The sequence below is a fragment of the Centruroides sculpturatus genome, unplaced genomic scaffold (genome assembly GCF_000671375.1).
Source record: "Centruroides sculpturatus isolate CEXI.00-Female unplaced genomic scaffold, Cexi_2.0 scaffold1640, whole genome shotgun sequence".
NCBI lineage: Eukaryota > Metazoa > Arthropoda > Arachnida > Scorpiones > Buthidae > Centruroides > Centruroides sculpturatus.
The window spans coordinates 91,990-112,128 of record NW_019386434.1 but is presented as its reverse complement, the minus strand read 5'-3'; the positions used below and the strand labels follow the sequence as shown (position 1 = coordinate 112,128).

The following is a 20,139-nucleotide window of genomic DNA, read 5'->3' as shown; positions in this document are numbered from 1 at the left end:
GTTAAAATATTTAACAACTAATAATAAACGTAATGTTATATAATTAGAGAAAGAATACGATTTGGCGAATTTCTGAATAATAATAAATATTTTGCTTAAAACAAAATGGCGACTTTGTTTAGGTATACTCGATTGACGACGTATTATGGAGAAAATACGTAATTTAAATTGTTTAACGATGGAAAAAGCAAACGATAACTCAAAAAAACTAACAGGTGAGTTCTATTACTAGTAAAATATCTTATTTTTTTTTAATATTTTGTAATTAAATATCTCATCGATCGAGTGCACGATGCATAGTAGAGACTGGTCACAGTCTATAAGCATAAGATTTTGATAATTCAATGGGTCTTCCAGTTAGAGAATATCTCGATGATAGGTTCGATGGATGTATATTCGGTACAATTGAAAATGTGAAAGACACTGTTGGGACCTTAACAGAACAAAAGTCGGTTAGACTGAAGCAAAAGGTAATGGTACCGTATCTCCACGGGTGAAACTTTGCTAGATACGCCCCCTCAAAATCGGCCGCAAGCGATTGGGATTCGAACTGCATGCTATGTGCTCTACCGAGACTACTGCATTTAATTATTTAGCCTGTGCAATTATTCCAGCATTCGGTAGCCTATTTGACTGTTCGTGGAGTACATCATGTTATATAGTTTTAGGGTAGTGGGATTTTGCTCTGGTACAATTACATGTCCGTTCAAGATGACTGGGACTTTACCGGAGCTGTAGACCGTACTCAAAGGAGTAAAAAAAATCAAAGGAACCACACTTCTATCTACGTGTGATCTTTTGCAAGATATCGCATTCTGAATTCAGCCTATTTCCGGGATGCACGTATTGAATATTTAAAAGTAACTTATTATTATGGACTGTTGACTGTTGTAATGATTCTTAACCGTAAAGATGAAAGAAAATATCTAGATCGGCGATGTCCAGCCTGCGGGCCGCATGCGGCCCACTCAATGTTTTTGTGCGGCTCTTTTAAAATAGTAATTATCTTGTATAAATTTTTATTACAATGAAATATCACATGTATAGTTAAATACATTACTATGAGGTATAACACCTTATCACATACGATTAGAAATTACAACAGTATTAAATATTTTTTAACAAAGTTTCAAATGTATTACATATATATGTAGATACAGTACATACTGTATATATATATATATATATATATACAGTAGAGCCTCGAAAACTCGGCCTAATGTGGACCGAAAGGTGGCCGAGTTTGTGAAAATGTCGGGTTATCGGGAATGGGGTTAAAAAAAATAAGTATGAGTGTTTCCTCAGAAAATAGTGTACTGTACTTGTATGTATTGTTTACTTGAGAATGCAACAGAGAATAAACTGCCCAAATACCCTTAAACAAAGGAAAAGTACGTCTTTTATGAAGGCATAGAGCCTTTACTACATGAAAATAAAAATTAATGAATACACTGTACAGTAATTTACCTGATAAGACAGACCTCAGAAAAATACTTTATGAGGCATAAAGCTGTCTTTATCATGAAAATTAATTAACTAAGGATTTTTTTGCCCTGCCAGGGTGTGGCCTAGTTATCCGGAGTGCCCGGTTATCGAGTGCCGAGTTTTCGAGGCTCTACTGTATATATATATTTAATCAGTATGTTTACAACAACAAATATTTCTAAATTGGTGTTTTGGTATAATGAAATTATTTTTCCTTAAATTTGCCATACATATGTAATAAATGTGAAACAATAAGAACAATCCACAAAACCTTTTTATAACAGTGTTGTGTTCGTAACAATTTTCACTAACATTTTCGACCTCCACCGAGGTCTTCTTCAGGTAATCAGACAGGCATTTCGTATTGATCACATCCGTCACCTGGAGGTCTGGGAGATTTATAAAGCCAACATTGGGGGCACCTCCATCAACTTTGAAGACAGAGAGACAATCAAGCAGGCGTGGAGATACTTATTCGAAGAATTTGAACTGGGACAAGCGGAGGGGTGAAATGTGATACACGCATTATTTACATCTCGGGTGTCATCATTCCAACGGTTAAGAGGAGACACTGTTTACTCACACCTGAAGAAAACCTCAGTGGAGGTAGAAAACGTTAATGAAGATTGTTACGAACACAACACTGTTATAAAAAGGTTTTGTGGATTGTTATTACTCAATGGAGTGTTAAGATTAGAAGTTGTTTTGTGTTAGAAACAATAAGAAATTTCATTGTTTTTTTTAAATTCTTTGGAAATAAGCCTAATAAAATTTTAATTAGAATTACATGTTTACACATGCATACAGATTTAAAATTTCAAATCATTCCGTATTTAGATTGTTAACAGGTTTAATTATGTTTTACTGTGCAAGTTATTTGATTATTCGCATTTTTCACTGAATGCTCGCCCTCTGATGTTTAAAAACAAAACTATTCTATTGGATTGTTTGATTCATTCTTGTGTATTATCAGAAGTAAAGATGAAAAGCGATAGAAAAAGCAACGCGTACTGTTGGTTCCAAATTGCAATTTCAAAGCCTTACGAGAGCCTGATGTAAGTTTTCGTCTATTCCCACACGAAAAATAGGAAAAACAGATGATTATTTGGAAATTGATCGGTTATATTTATGAGCTCTGAATTCTGAAAGAGTGGATTAGACTGTTAAGAATTGGCAGTTTCCCGATTGTCCAGCTTTACACGAACAAGTTATGCTGTCAATTTTAAAACATTTTGTTAAAGTTTAAAATGACAATAATTTTGTGTAGGACACAGGGCCGGAATTAAGCATTTCAAAGCTCTAAGCTGAACTCTGTAAGGCCCTTTTGATCTTAAGGCCCCTTACCAACCTTTTTTATGATTGACAATTTTAGAAGTCAATCATAAAAAGAAAAGAATTAAATCAGACTATGTCTCTGATTTAATACGGATATTGGAAGAAAAAGACGTGAGGTTTCACTAGTCTTCTGTTTTATAACTAAATTTAATTAAATTTTTATACCCATTCCATTGTGGGAGAAATCCTTGATTTTATGTTAATTCTTTTCCAAAAAAAATTAATGAAATACTATACAAAATAAACAGTAAAGTATATTTTGTTGGTTTGTAAAAAAATGTTTATTACAAAATCTGACTTCAATTTTCTTTTTTGTACAAATGTTTGAGGTCACTTGAAAGTCAAGGCTTTTTACTTGTAAATCTGGCCCTGATGGGACAATGTCAAAAAAAAAAGCTGATGTTTTTTTAACACAAAGGGTACAAATATGTATAGAATGATCTCACTAATTTTTTTCGACACTACATAATGACATGTCCCGCTAACAATAATTGTTCTCCTTCTATAAAATTTCTCAATAAACAGCTACAGGCAGCATATATCATTATATCAGACAGTAATATATGATTAATTTTACATTACTAGTTACAAGTGACCCAGATAAAGTAACCATTTTGTAAAAATGTGGCGCTCTCTATAGTTCATGAAAAACGCAAATAGTCAGCCACCAAGGGGTGCTTCATGTAATGGTTATGTTTTGTAAGTCATTTCAAAATCAGATGACCGTTAGTTACTGGTTTTCTTGTCTTTGACCTGGCAGCAATTTTTAATAAAGTTTTATTTTAATTAAGTCGGGAAAATGCCTAAAAAATTTTGGAAATTGAGAGAAGAAATTTAAATTTTTATGAATGAAAAGGACCAGAATGTTTGTAAATTATATGATGGACAGTGGTTTTTGGATTTATGTTTCCTTCCAAATATCAGAATGAAATTAAACATACTTAATAAGCAGCTTCAAGGTGAAAACAAATTGATCACAGACTGTTATCAAAGTATAAAAGCATTCATAGCAAAATTCAAACTTTATGAAAGTCAGTTAAAATCAAAAACTATAATTCATTGTCCAAAATTCATCTAATCTTAAAATGATGGAATGCAAAGTTACTAATCTTGGATTTAAAATAGTTGTTAATTCTCTGATTTGTGTAATTATCTGTTGGTGAAATGAGTCTAAAGGTTTTTCCAGAAAATAAATTTTTTTGTAATTCTGCCTTGTGAGCACTGAGAAAGCCTTTTTTGGCAAGCTCATTATGGGTTCAGTCAAACCCACAGTGGGGCAGCTGAGTGGTGAAGGACAGGACCCAACATGTATAGATGGACCATCCTCCAAAAATTCCTTGGATTTTTGTCCATGTGGATTCATTCCCAGATCCCCAGAGCTGTAGACTTTCACCTTAACCATTCAGCCATCTGGCCATCCCAGAAAATCACTTAAGACTTGACTGAAGTGGCTTCATACTTTTGAGAATTTTTAAAAGACTTGAGACTTGTAACTTATGACTTTAAATGAAGATTGCCAATAATACTATTGCTTTAGCAGTTCTTTAGCAGTTATAGAAAGCCACATATTCTACTGAAGTGACACTGTTACAATCCACATCATAAAGTTTAATATATTATTATTTTTTAGAATTTTTTAATCAATAATGTTAGATAATAATTGTTAGATAACAAAAAAGTTATAAAAAAAACTGACTCCATCATTTTTTATCTTAAAATTGTTTGTATTGTATTCTCGAGTATATTAAAGTACAAACAATTTTAAAATATTAGATAAAACAAAAATATCAATTTTGTTGTAGTATTAAACTCATATTGCAGTATTCTTAATTATTTTGACCGGATATTTTTTCTTAATCATTAAGAAGAAAAGATAAACATTCTAATTCTAAACTGTATTGTATGAATTATTGTAGCATTCTAAAATTTAACAGAACTCTTAACATTTAATATAAAGAAATTTTAAAATGGCTTCTTCTAACTTAAGTAAATAATAGGCTATAATTAATCTTCCATTAGTACAAATTCAAATTACACAATCTAATTTCTTGAAAAATTAGAGCAGGGGGTCTCAAACTGACAACCCGCAGGCATGATACGGCCCATTGAGGCTTCATATCCAGTCTGTGGCCTTTGTTGATTTTTAGAAAAGAAATCATCATCACAAACAAAACCTTTTTTAACCAGTAATTGAACTTGGAGAAGGCCGAAAGTGTAACTTCTGAATGTTTTCGGCCTTCACCAAGGCCTGCTTCAGGTAATGAACTAAACTGACTTCTAAGTTGGATCATTAGAAGAATGATGTTTGACTTCAATATTTCTTACATTTTACAGGGAATAAAACGGAAAAAATTCAAATGTCTAACTGTTTACATAAGTCATAAAGGCCTAGCAACAAAAGAGTCTTTGTTAGAGCCTTTTTTTATATTACAGTATATTTTGGTTTACTGAATAATATTGAATATGATGTCTGATATACATCTATTTGACTGGCCCTTTGTTGTGTTTGAGTGCGAGACCTCTGAATTAGAGTAATAGCATATAATTTAGAACTAAGAAAATGTTTTTCTCTTATCTCATCAATGTGTTTCTTTTTAACATTTCTGTTTGTGTAATAAAAAATTAAATGTAAATTAATAATGTTTTAATTAATATTATTTAGAATATTCCAACTCTTCTGTTGTATCCTTCTCTGAAGATGTGGCTAATGAACAGCTTTCACAAAGGAAACGCAATACGCCATCTCGATATTGGTAAATAATATTTCTTCTCTATGAATTTTCTAAGAAACAATATGAATATTTAACATTAAAAATGAATTTATGAATTAACAACAGCACTTAGTTATGTTCTTAGAAAGAATTGAAAAACAATTTGTAAATTTAGATATGCAAGAAAGTCGTCATTGATATAATTTATTGTTGAGTAAAAGAGTGGAATAAATGCCACCATATTACTACATCATTCCAATTTTAGCAAAAATTTTATTGATACTGGTAGTAAGATGTGGGTTTGTAAGAAAGTTGGTAAAGTAGATCTGTAGCTCTGAGGCTCAAGCCAGAATCAGTATAATAAAATCCTAGAAAATTGATTTAGATCATTTTCAGTTCATAAAAGGTGAAAAAAGAAGTGAATAAACTGAGTATATCATGGAGAAGGAAACAATGCCTAGCTCCATGGCCATGATTACATTTTGATTTCTAGACAAATAATGGAATTAATTATAAAAATAATATGTCTACATGTATTTATTTTTCTTATTTAATTACATTTTATCAATAAACTACTTATCATTTCTGTGGAATGTTTATACTTTAATAATTGTGACTTGAAGAAATACGTCATTTGAATAGTAAAACTATGATATTTAGCATATAATGGTATTTTAGAAAGCTGAAACTGGTACTAATGTCTTAATGGATTTGATGATTAATACTATTATGATTCACCAGAATATTTTTTTATCAATTTTTTAAAATATAAATAGAGTATACAGTCAGAATATGTCATATTTCATAAATACAAAAATAATGTTTTTAATTAAGTTTTTAGTATTCAAGGATACTTGAAGCTGGTGATGAATATTAAGTTTTTTTTTTTACTTACTATATTCAACATCAAAACAAAATATTTTCAGGTGAAAATAAAGATTATTTACTCACATATAAGACAAGGTTTTTATTCATTTTTCATTCCTTCAAAAACCTAGGTCATCCTATACACACCGAGCAAAAGGATTCTTTGCATTTTTTTAATAATTTTTGTGAACCGTGTATAGTTCATGTTGCCATTATAGCATGGTGCTATCAAGATCAAGATGAATGTTGCTTTCAAAGAGATGGTCTGAAAACAGCTGGTCACTTAGCGATGATTATAAATGTAGTTATTTCATATTTGTTAAATTGGTATTTTTAGTGAATATTTGAACATTCTGAATCATTAAAAATAAACTTTTTCCGGTCATGCGCATTATAATCTTTTGGTTTTGCTATGTGAGTATCAGATGCATGGAAAAGCATTCCTCAAGAGGTGATAGCAAAGTCATTCAGAAAATACTGCATTTCAAATTTACTCAACAGATGATCAGAGGACAATGCTTTGTGGAGTGAGACTGAAAAAGAGGAGAGTTCTAATGAAGCTTTGGAGGGCGAATCCGAGTAAACAAAAGGTGATGGCATCAAGAAAATGTGGATGTTTGCCTTAATAAGTGCATTTGATGATATTTTATTTGTGATTAAATGAAATAAAATTAGAATTGTATTAATAAATCTAATTTTTTTTAATTTTGATCTTTAAAGTCACACCTTGTCCTTATATGGAGTAAATATGGTATTTTGTTTTGACTTTTGACTAAGATTTCCTCTCTTTGCTAATTAGAACTACACCAGTATAATAAGTTTTATTAATAAACAAGGTCCAAATAGACAGTGTAGAAACAAAAAAAGTAAAATAGAGGTAAAAAGAATTAATTATTGTGATGTTTTGTATAAGCTCTGTATAGAGTAACTGCACTTATAAGTTTTTATATATAATACGATATTTTAACTTATTAACATTTTTATCTAGTATAATTAAATGATTAATTATCCTTTAAGAAATGAAAGAATCTGAAGAAAATGCTGCAACTTAACTTTTTAATTTAACAAAGAGGAATGAAATTATCTAACCATATAGATGAATATAAATGAAATAGACATTTGGTTTATATCATTAGTAGAAAGAGAATATGATGATGTTTTTTAGACTCATTAAATAATTAGGAAATGATAGTGAGAGGATTTTGCATATACTTTTGAATGAACAAAGATCAGTTCAGTATTTTATATTATATATAAAGTCTTCTACTAAATGAAATATGAAATTTCATAAAATAATTTTATTAAGTGAAACACAAAAGTAATAAGTCTGTGTACTTCACATTGTTCCACATTACATTCATATTACTTAGAATCTAAGTCTGGATTTTGCACACATGGCTGTGGTAAAAGGATATAGTTTACCATGGCTGTGGAATATATATGTTTTTTAACTCTGTAAAAATTTTAAAATGCCAATTAGATCTATTACTATGACTTACTATCTTTTATCTATTGCATAAGTGTAATATAGTATCTAATTGTTTAAGTGAAATATCATCTTAACAGTAGTTGGAAACTTAAATTTCATATCCTGTATTACTTTGAACATCTTTCAGAGTAATAAAAAAACAGATTCTTTTATATTCAGAATCATTTTTTCTATCTCCAAATGAAAATAAATAATAGAAAACATTTCTTCAGCCATAACAAATAACCAAAGAGATTTATAGAAAGATTTCTTTCAGGGATTATCAGTCCTGGTCTTCCAGTAGTAATGATGAATGTAATTTGGATGATTTGTACAGTTCACTTAATGATTGTGATTCCACATTATCTCAAGATATTAGTGAGTATTTATAGTATTTATTATAAAAGTTTGCTGTAAACATGAAAGTATTACTAAAAGCCAACTAATGCCATATGTAAAATTATAATTATTAAATTTATTAAGAGATGGTTCCTAATGCCTCCCTATAGTATCAAATTGTTTCATAATTTATTAATATTATAGCTGTTATCTAGCCCGATGACATAAGGCATTGGTTGGCTTTTAGTAATATAATGTATCAGGTTTTAGTGGAGTTGTTTATTATGAAAGTATAATATAAATTTTTTGTTCTTTCTAAACAGATATAATGCTTTACTTTGTTGTTATTTTATGAAACATATGTAAAAAATTTTAAAAGTTTCAGTTAAAAAAGATGAAGAATCTGAAGATTTTAAATGCTCAATATGCAGCAAAACTTTTGCTTTGAAAGGAAGTTTAAAAGTATGTATAAATTAATTTTCAATTATAGTTTATACTTTTTATAATGTTAATAATTGTTATAAATTTTAGGCCCATTTCCACATACATAATGGAACTAAACGATTCATTTGTTCTATTTGTAATAAAGGATTTAAAAGTAAAGATGGAATGCTTCGCCATAAAATTACTCACTCAGGTTAGATTTTTATTTTAAAGTAAGCCCATATACTGTAAGCCAAAAATATTAAGAAAATGACATTATTGGATTTTCAGATATTATTGCTTGTAGATTTTTCTATATAATACAAATTCTTAAAATATTACTGATCATATATTAAATAATAATTTTTTATATTCTTTTATCATTTCCTACCTACAACAAGTTAAATTTATGTGTAAATAATTCTAAATATTATTATATAATCCAACTAAAGTGGGAGAAGAGAAATATAAGATGACAAGTTTCCAATACGGAGAAAGAATAAACTTTATTAAGATTGATAATCAACTTCATCACATCAGTTAACACCAATTGAAATGTAATAAACCATAATGAGCTTACATTCTCTCTCTCTCAATCTCTCAATGTATTTATTTAAAGGAACATGCATTATTTACACTTTATTGATATTTATTTTAACTTTTATATTGATTTAACCCTTTGCCACTGCCATCTTGTTTACGTTAATTTTGTAAACTGTCGGAAGGCAATATAGAACAGTCAGATAATATTATTTTAAAAATTCACAATAAATCAAATTATCATTATATTCACATGAAAAAAATTATGTACATTTATTAATATCTTTAGTTTTAAATAGGATATTTTTCCATACATTTTATTAGAAAAATTTATAAGAAAAAAAATAATATATATCAGAACTTACATTTAAACTTGATAATTCATAACTTTTTGTCAAAATTAACGTTGTTTAGTTACCTAGTTTTTTGCTGGCAATGAGCCAGATGTAGAATATTGTTCTGTACAACTCTATATAAGATTTATTCATGTATGTTTATTTGTTGTGAAAGTATCGCACATTATATCAAACATTTGTTTCAAATCAAAACTTTATTATGCTATCAACTAATATAATGAACTAGTATACTTTATTCACTTCATTTTGAACAAGAATATAAATTTTTTGTAATAAACATATGATTTACCAGTAGTAATATATTTAATCTAAAATATCAGCAAATATTACAATAAAAAATATACAAAATGTCAAGACTTGAAGGTCTTAACTTGGATATTTATATGTTGACTTATTATAGCTAAATGAACTTATTATAGTAATATTATTGCATGAATATGCTAAAAATGAAATAAAAAATTATCAGAAAAAAAAAGCATTAATTAAAATTTTTTAAGTTAACAAAACACCACCTGGAGAAAAATATGTAAAACAAACGAACGATAGACAAGACAGTGCCATCAAGAGCTGACATCTGTTGTCGATAAATTTTATAAAACTTGCTTTTTACTAGAATTACAACAAATAGGTACCCTCGAAATTTTGCTTAACAATGGGGATACCGATTGATCGGTACTTTCGGGGGCAAATGGTTAAATTATAATCTTTGTGTGAGGCTCCAGACAGAGTCTGAATCTATTGTTAATTGTGCTAACAAGACAGTTTAATATAAAAAAAGAAAATGAATAAAATAAACACACTATGAAACAATGCAAATCTAAACAATTAAATCCCAAGTGTCTTCCCCACTATCTGTCAAAGACTATCCAAGTTAAGACCATCAAACACTAGCAAAATATCCCTTTTGTAAACTATATCAAAAACAGTGTCCCTTTACCCTTGGGTTGGAAATGGGAGAAACTGACAAAATTTTAGTTACCAAATTCAGATTGGTTGGAGTATGGATGTTATGCATCATTGCCACCCAAATGGTACAGAGAAATGTCCCTCCATCATACTAAGTGGCATAAAGATTGAGTTATAACACATTGGAATGGCTGATTCCAATTATTACCTTATTGTTTTCATGAAATAATCAGTTAGAATAGACCCACATCCAACACGAGCAGTAATGGGACCCTTTATCCCACTTCATAGATTGTCGTCCAGAGCCCTGGGCAATGATAACTGACAGAAGATGGAACATGGGGAGAGATTTCCCAAATTGTCCAGGTGCTTTCTCTCTGTAACCCCAACCAGGAATTACAATTACATGACCCTCTAATTATGCAGGAACTAGGACTGCCAATTGGAGTTGATATCCCAACAATACCCCCTTGCTTTGATAGTGAGTGGAATTATAGATATTTCCTCACTCCTCTAGATGTCTCAGGTGCACTTTTTATTACATATCTTCCCTATATGCAATGGTTTAACCATGTACAATTTATTATTCAATTTTCTCTTCTACAAGGAATCAGTTGGCACATGTAGAAGAGAAAATTGAGTAATAAATTGTGTGTGGTTAAACCATTGGATATTTTGCTTGCTGTATGAAATACTATACCTGATATAAAGAATTATAGAGTTAAAACTAATAAGAATACAGCTACCATATAATTAAGGAAATATTCTCATAAAAAAATAATTTATCATATTTTCCTATAATTTACTTTCTGTTTATCTGTAAAATTTATACAGTGGTACCTCAGGATACGAATGCCTTAGCATACAAAATTTTCAGGATACGACATGAAATTCAAACATATTTTTGCTCCACGATACGAACAAAAACTCACCATAGAACGTTACATTAGTTCGCAGCCTCTATCCAGTGAAAGTGCTGGTGGAAGTGAAGGAAAGAAAGCAAAAAGCAGTGAATAAAAATTTTTAAAAAATATGTAAAACAACACTAATTTTTTTTTTAAAATCTTTTCTAAGTTATTTTTAAGTTTTAGTATCATTTGCCTTCTCCCCCTCCTCCGCCACCAGTTTACACCTCCACCGTCATCTATCCTCAAAGGTAAAGTGCAAATAAAACTACATTTTTTTTAAACCAATTATTATTCTATTATGGTTATTTATACATTTACAACTACAAAATGCATTTTTCAGTGTTTTCCTTATTATAGTTTTTTTTTTTTTTTTTAATGTACTACTTAGCTTTAATTTGAGTGTGTTTTTCGTGTTGGAACGAATTATTTGGTTTTACATGTAATCGTATGGGGAAAAATGATTCACGCTACGATCTCAGTTTCAGAATGGATTAATTTCGTATCCTGAGGTACCACTGTATTATAGACAATTTTGATCCATAAATAAGAATGTAAGAAATTGATTTAAAGATTTAAAGAAATTGAAGTCATTTTTTTCAATTGTGGTCAATAATAATAAAAATAATCTGTAATTGATCATAGGCCATGGAAAATTATCTTACAGGCTGCAAATGACCCACAGGGTGTAGTTTTCTCACCACTGATGTAGACTATTTTCAGAAATAATTTTGTAAAATAAACAAAGTTTATATGTTATCAATATACATGTTAAAGTACAAATCAGACTGTTAATTTATTTAAAAAATAAAATAATAGTAACATCAAATAAACAGAATTTTCCATTTAACATTAATTATAATTAAACTTAAAATTATCAAAAAATTTATTGATAATTTTTTTTCTGTATGGAGAAACTGGATTATGGATTTGTTTGCAATTTAAAACCTAAAATAATATTTTTACAAACAAGATTTAAAATATATACCCTAATTTTGTAATAAGTAATTTGTTTTTCTCCTTTTAATTTAATTTTAGGAGCAAAACCTTTCCCTTGTGACATTTGCAAGCAGAGTTTTTCAAGTTCCGTCTCTCTGAGAGAACACAAAGCAAGACATAGCAATCAAAAATTATACGAATGTAGTATTTGTTCAAAGAGCTTTCGTCAGAATAGTTGCTTTAGAAGACATTTAACAATACATTCTGGTGAGATGCCCTTTGAATGTAAATTGTGTAAAAGAAGATTTTCTCAAGCAGTTTATCTTCGTTCACATATGTTGAAACATACTGGTGAGCGACCACATTCTTGTCAAATATGTGGAAAATCATTTGCTCATAAATCCGATCTCAAAAGACATAAAATTCTTCATACGGGAGAACGACCATATAAATGCGAGATTTGCCACGCGTCGTTTGCCGACTGCTCCAGCAAACGTCGTCACGAAAGAGATCACGAGGGAACAAAATCATTTCTCTGCCAGTCGTGCGGTGAAACATTTAAACGTGCTGCCCAACTGAGAAGTCATTTTACGAGAAAGCATAATTCTGTCAGAGATAAAAAATGTAATACTAGTGCATCGGCATTTCCAACTACCGATAATTTTTCATTTGAAGCATCTCTAGAACCCGAAAACCAATTAATAAGTGAATCGGTAAAATCCGTTTCAAATATAATTTCACAACAAACTTTTATTCAAGATACCTCAGGAATTTCAACCGAACAGTGTAGGGATAAAATAACTGAAAATCCCAATACCACAACAGTATTAATTTCATCACCACCATCATCCATCACAAACTCAGATAAATCTGCAATTGATACCAATCCAACAACTGTTTTACAAATGTTTAGTTCTGTAGATGTGTCTAATATTCTATCAAATAATTTAAAATATGTTACAGAAGTATCCGACGGCACAAAATCCACAGGACAAGAAACACTTTTAGATACACCTAATCCCGATCATATAGATTATGTAATATATCCTGACTTCAACAGTCAAGATTACTATAATTGGTTATCTAGTTTTACTTCTGTCTGCAAACTTTTACTCTTACCAGTAGACACAGATATTTTTACTAAAATTAGTCAGGTTCACAAATCTATTACAGACGTTTTAGCATCTCCATCTGGCATTCTTTCTAATAAAGATAATTTTAAAATATTAATGAGTATTTCAAATGATTTGCATCAAGTTATTAATAGTCATCTCAATTATATTTTGGAGCAATTATGATATTTCTGTATCAAAAAAATTTTAATGTTGTTTTAGAAATTAAATTTAATCATACATAAAATTTTAAGAAAGTATGTTAGAAATTGTTGTACATGGTCAAACATTGTTGAAATTTGCTATAGTTTACTAAATATTTTACTAAAAGAAAATAATCTATTTTAAAACTCAATTTATTTTTATAAACCTATTTGACTGAATGTTGAGTAATGATTAATACATTTTTGTGAAAATAACCTCTCAGGTTAGTAGAAACATTTTAGATTTATGTTTAATCTATGTTAAAATAAATGATTTCTTAATCTGTCAAAGCTTCTCAATCATTACAATTACAGGTATACCTCGACTTACATCGTTTCGAGTTACGTCGTTCCCGATTATACGTCGTCTGTCAAAAATGTATACGAAACAATAAAAATCAAGTTTAAGTCATTTTATTCGACTTTATGTCTGTCCGCCACAAATATTGAAGTCGTAATATCACTAGAAAAGCGTTTAAAGCACATAAAATCATATTAAAATATACACATTTACAAGTATGTACTGTATTTACAGTACACTTCTCTTCCCACTATTCTATCTCACTTTGTTTCTTCTTCCATCTTTTCTTCCTATCCTAACTTCTTCTTTCGTTCTTCCAACAGGGCATAAGTCCGCCGCTATTTGTGGACAGCCCTCTAACCCCTTTCAACAACATGTATTTACAGTACAGTACATGCATTCGTAAATTTAGATTACTTTTTTCTGTACTCTATTAAAAACTAAAATTTATTTGTTTGTAAGCTTAAAATAGATTCTTATTAACCATATATTATTAAAAATGCATTAATAAATAAAATACAGAACTGGGAATAGTAATTTATAGTTTAGCCTAGTGACAAGTAGATTCGGAGACAAGTAAATTCAACTTACGTCGTTTTTCGACTTAAGTCGTTTTCCTGGAACCAATCACCGACGTAAGGCGAGGTATACCTATATTAACATTCTGATGATGAGAGATTAATCTTTTGAAAGTATGAAATATTAAAATAAGTCACTTCTTAAACGTAAGCCCAAAGTATTATCATCATCATAAAAATATGATGATAACACTTTTGGCCTATGTTTAAGAAGTGACTTATTTTAATTATGGTATCATATTTTTATTATAGTAGTTTAGGAATAAAAAAAAAAGCAAAATTGCAAAATAAATCAATAAAAATATAGCAATTTAGATGTTATATTCCTCTCTTAATTAACAGAAAGAATACAATTTTGTAATACATAATATATTACAAATATTTGTAAATATATGTTGTATGAAAATGAGTTTGTCATTTAAATTGTTGCTATTTTTAAATGTGAAATAAAATTTATAATATAATTTTTCTAGTAATATTTATCTGTTCTTTTTACTACCTTTATTATTCAATTTTTTAATAAATTTTAACCAAAGTATTTTTATTTTTACAGTTTTATTTGTTCTATCGCATGGTTTTAATAATTAGTTATTCCAGTTGTCACTACAATCATTTTTAGTTTTACCAATATACGTAATAAAATAATGACTGAAGAAGGGCATAAAGCCTGAAATGCATATCCGTTATAAATTATAGAAAATAAATATTTACTTTTTCTATCAAGAGAAGCGTTGATTTGTTCTCAATAGCAACTTTATGCCAAGTTTCAAAAACATACAACTAATTGAGAGAACAAGCAAGCAATCAAGTACTATGAATTTCAGAATTAATATTTGCATAATATGAAATTAATCTAATCGTAAGATCAAATTTTTTTTATAGTGAACAATTTCTTAACATTTCTATTTTGATAAGAAGCCTCCAGATATTATAGAAACAATAATTAAATTTTTTTTGTTTTATTATTAAAATAGTATGTCAGAATTTATGTTTATCATTTTTTTTCCCCAGCTGTTGTTTATACATAACAAGGGAAAGAAAGAGCATGTCAAATTCAATCCTCTAAGTTTTCTGCAAATCTCCACATTTTGAGACCTTCCCAAACAAAAAAAGTCAAAATAGCAAAAAAAATTCCATGGGTATATAATTGTGTGTTGGCATTTATTTTGCTTAATATCTCAGGATGGGGTGAAGATAAATGAAATTTGGCATGATAGCCTTGTATATAAGGGCATTGATGCTATTAAATTTTGGTTGCGATGGGATGGTAGAAGGTGGTCATGTGATATATCAGGTCAGTCCATAAGTTCATGGGTATTTTATGATCTTAAGAAAAATCTTGTTTTGCTGTTAAAAATGCCAGTCTAATGTGATACTTTTTACACTGAAGTGTTAAATTGGATCTCATTCATATAATACTGTTCAGAATTGGGAACATTTCGGTTGTTTAGTTTCGTTAAAATGGAAGTAACAGATGAATATAAGAGAGATGTTTTATACTTTTTATTTTTAAGTGATGAGAATGCTACAAATGCAGCCAAAAAATTAAATACTGTTCATAATCAAACTGTAATTCGTGTATGGACTGCGCAGAAGTGGTTTGAAAGATTTAGAAATAATGATTTTAGTGTGGAGGATAAGGCTGGTACTGGAAGACCCGTTGACTTTGATGATAATGCTCTCTCTGCACTAGTTGAAGCAGAACCATCTTTAACAGTTGATGAAATTACGGAACGTTTAAATTCATCCCATGGAACTGTTCATAGACATCTACAACAAATCGGAAAAGTTTCAAAGCTAGGAAAATGGATACCACATGAACTGTCAATAGCTAACTGACAACAACGTCAAATGCTCAACTCAAAAGCTTCAACTGGGAAATTTTACCTCATCCACCATATTTGCCAGATATTGCTCCCAGTGATTATCATCTTTTTCAGAGTTTGCAGAATTTTTTAAAAGGAAAAACTTTTGAGGATGAGAACAATGTAAAAAAGGCTATTTCTGAATATTTTGATTCAAAACCGAAATCATTTTACAAAGACAGGATTAAAAAGCTACCATCAAGATGGCAAGAGATTGTACAAAATAATGGTGAATACATTATAGATTGAAATAAAATTTAATTAAAATGTTTTGTTGGTTTTTTGTAGATAAAAATGCGCACAAACTTATGGACTGACCTGATATCTTGCTAGGGGTCGGACTTAATGAAGATTTTACTTCTTAGACATGTTTTATAAAACACTATAAATGCTACTCTCAAAATTAAGTCTTTTGCTGTTTTATAATAATCAAAAATATATAAAGTTTTTATAACAAAATCTCATAACAGATAGCATTACATAGAATCTACAGTCTATTTTTATACATATCAAATATATCAATAATGGTATTGTCGTTGATACATTCATTCGTTAAAAAATTATTTGTTACTAATAAATCTTACATCAGATGATTTAAATCTAGAAACGAAATTTAATAAAGTTAATTAAAAAGTATATTGTTACATATAAACTATTCAGTTTTGATATATTTCCATCATTCATATACAAAATTATTAATATAATAATACTTATAAATGTATACTTTTGCTGCTATCAATCAGATACAAATTTTGTCTTACTGCCCCAAAAGAAGCCCACTAAGCTCAAACATTTTCCAAATGTGGGCTATTAAATATACAGTAAGACCCCGCGTAATGCTAATTCAATATAATGCGGTCTGCTCGAAGCCTAAAAAGAAAGCTCAAAATTTATGCTGATTTAAATTATCGCAGCATTTCATTGATTCATATATAATACGATTATTTGCAAACACAAACCAATCAGCAAAAGGTGGCAAAAAGGTTTACTTACTTTAAATCTATGTATGTTTGGTGCAATTTTGGAAAAAATGTAACGTCATGGATACTGTAAGAAATATTAACTTTGCTTGGCAAGAATTAACTGATAAATGTCCGAACAAAATGATGGCTGAAGGTATCTAAGAATTCTCAACGAGATGAGCCTTTTGCTGTATCATTAGGTTGACCAAACTCAACCTAATCGATATAGCAGGACTAGGAGATATAGACAAGCAAGATAAGTGAGGAGTTACAGCAGGTTTCTGGCGAAAGCCTTACCAGTGATGACCTTCAAGAACTGGCAGAACGTGGAATTCACGTGGAACTGGAAAATACAGATCCCAAAAAATTTCTATACAGATTTCCTTAGTAAAAGTTTGGTAAGATAACTGAAATCGTTGATCAAATTGTAACAAATGATCCAGATTTTGAATGAGTGCAAAAGCAAAACAAGGCATTTTGGATGTGATCTTCTGCTACCAACATTTGCTTAAGGCAAGAAAAAAGTGACAAATGAAACTTCACGACTTTATTGCAAAAGAACAATAATTTCAGAAAAGTCAGGACCTTTATCACAAAAAATGAACTTTACATTTCTGTGTGCATATGTTTGTGTGTTATTTAACATATATTATTATACAAATTAATATAAAATTAAAGTAAAATTTGTTTATTTTTGGTTGCGTGTTCCCCTATCCCCTATATACTCTGTTAAAATGGCCTTGTTTAATGCTGTTTCGCTTAGCACTTCATTGTCTAGGAATGCATCCCCCACATTAAGTGGGGTCTTACTGTATTATACAGTAAATAAGAATCAAATTGAGTGATTGGAGTATTGACCCTCTTTGCTTTTTAAAATATTCTAAAAATTTACAATAATATTTTGTATTATGCTTTATAATGAAAATTACCTTCTAAGTTAGAAGTTTGATCTAAGTTCTTTCTTTTTTTTTTTAAATTTTCAACTCTATTCAAAGGCATTTTTTTTGTTGTAATCAGTTCCAACAAACTTAAAAAAAAAAATAAATTTTTTTCTTTCTGAAAATTTCTAATTCAAAAGTAATTTTTTATACATATTTTACACAGTGTTGTTATTATTTTGGAGGTTACAGGAGGTATTATGTTACTTAAAAAATGAAAAATAATTATATCATATCATTTGATTTTAAGATTTATTTTATATCTTAAAAATAATTAATTATATCCCAGGAAACAGTTCACTTTTTTCTTGACATTCTGGGACAAGCAAAAGACCAAGAAATGAGAAACCCTAATTAGAGGATAGGGACCAGACTAAAGTGCAGTCATGGGTCCTTCAAGTTAGGGGTTGTGTGGGGCTAACACCCCCACAGCACAAAAACTTTTTCCTGTTAAAAGAAGACAAAACGAAAGAAAGGTAGGTTTGGGAGTAGCGGTGCTCCTGATCCTGAGTTGTTTTCCACCAACCAGGAAGTGGCAGGACTGGAATATGCTGAGAAAAAGAAAGTGGAAATGTAAATGTTGATTGGATGTGTGGAATGAAAGTGGAGCAAGAGATAAAATGACTGAAAACAAGTTAGATGTTCTTTACACGAATGAAACAATGAAAGGCAAGGAGATACATGCATGAGATCCAGAGTGACTGTGTGTGGAATGAGAATTGGAATGAGCAAGCCTGTCATTTTTTATATGCAGATGACACTGTGCTATTAGTAGAGAACAGGGAAGTGCTTCAGACTCTTGTTTCTAGTCTTGACGAGGCATGTGAGGAATATATGTTGCAAGTGAATGTGAGTAAAACTAAGATGCGTTTCAATGCGAAGGTGAGCAAATATATTGCATGATTGAGCCAGATGGTGAACAACTGGAACAAGTAAATGAGTTTGTATATTTGTGAAGAATGATAGGTAGGAATTGAAGGACAGGCAGTGAAATCACTACAAGAGTGAACACAGGAACACAGATGGTGGGTGCAACAAGTAAATTTGCATGGGATAAAACAATGTCCAAAGTTACAAATGGACATTATGTATGGGAGTATTATGGTGACTGTGTTTGTGTATGGTAGCAAAACTTGAGTATGGCAGAAGAGTCAAGAGTAATATTACTATGAGATGAGATATTTGAGAGGGGTATGGGGCACAATGAAGAGAAATTATGATACATGAACAAAGTAATGGAGGAATATGGGGTGAAAGAGAATGGTTCAAAAGATGAGTAAATCAGTTTTATGACAGTTTGGCCATATTGAGAAAATGAAAGAAATGTTGGGGAGAATATACATGAGAAAGGTGGTATACATGGGAAGCATGGTAGGAAAAGGCCAAGAAAGTTTCAGTTGGAAAAGTGGATGAGTATACGAAAGAACACATGATGTTGAGTCAGAAAGAGAATGTGAGAAAGTGTACTAGAAAGAAGCATGAGTTCAGTTTTTATTCTTTTAGATTAAATAAAAAGTAGATATTAAAACATTTTTTATGGTGATTTCAAATGTTTTTAATTTTAATATGTTTTTAAATAAGCAAAATTGTATAATTTGTTTTTAACTGAAAATATAATGATTTGAATCGGTGAAAAATAATTATACGAGATGTTTGTAAATTACATAAACTTACAAAAAATTTTGTTTTTAGATATAAACATTTTACTGGTAAACCCTTCATTTTAATTACTTCTATGTATTCATTTATTACAGTCGACCCCCCTATAATTACGGTCCCTATAGTTACGATTCCTATAAAACTACGAAAAAATTGCTACCAGTATCCGTAAAAAATAGTAAAAGTTCCCTATAAACACCTCAAACGTCATCGGGAAGCCGAACTACTTTCCCGCCGTCCGTAGCGC

The 20,139-nt window shown here is 29.8% G+C and overlaps 1 protein-coding gene across 3 annotated transcripts; it reads left to right on the top strand.

Moving 5' to 3' along the window:
• Window positions 1–85: 85 nt before the first annotated feature.
• LOC111614953 (zinc finger protein 16-like) lies at window positions 86–14,263 on the top strand. Of its 3 annotated transcripts, none has more exons than XM_023356328.1 (6): window positions 131–215; window positions 5,483–5,573; window positions 8,144–8,244; window positions 8,591–8,667; window positions 8,737–8,842; window positions 12,374–14,263. In XM_023356328.1, the coding sequence occupies exons 1-6, from the start codon at window positions 146–148 to the stop codon at window positions 13,570–13,572; spliced, it is 1,644 nt and encodes a 547-aa protein (XP_023212096.1). In that variant the 5' UTR covers window positions 131–145; the 3' UTR covers window positions 13,573–14,263. The 3 variants fall into 3 exon arrangements, with proteins under 3 accessions (XP_023212097.1, XP_023212096.1, XP_023212095.1); XM_023356327.1 differs by having other exon boundaries at window positions 8,585–8,667; XM_023356329.1 differs by lacking the exon at window positions 8,144–8,244 and having other exon boundaries at window positions 86–215; window positions 8,585–8,667.
• Window positions 14,264–20,139: the final 5,876 nt, after the last annotated feature.

Bases quoted from the DNA above. Each gene is read 5' to 3' on its own strand.
- LOC111614953 (XM_023356327.1), top strand. From the start codon at position 146: ATGGAGAAAATACGTAATTTAAATTGTTTAACGATGGAAAAAGCAAAC. The intron at 8,668-8,736 runs GTATGTATAAAT...TATAAATTTTAG, and splicing joins CTTTGAAAGGAAGTTTAAAA to GCCCATTTCCACATACATAA. The intron at 8,843-12,373 runs GTTAGATTTTTA...ATTTAATTTTAG, and splicing joins CCATAAAATTACTCACTCAG to GAGCAAAACCTTTCCCTTGT.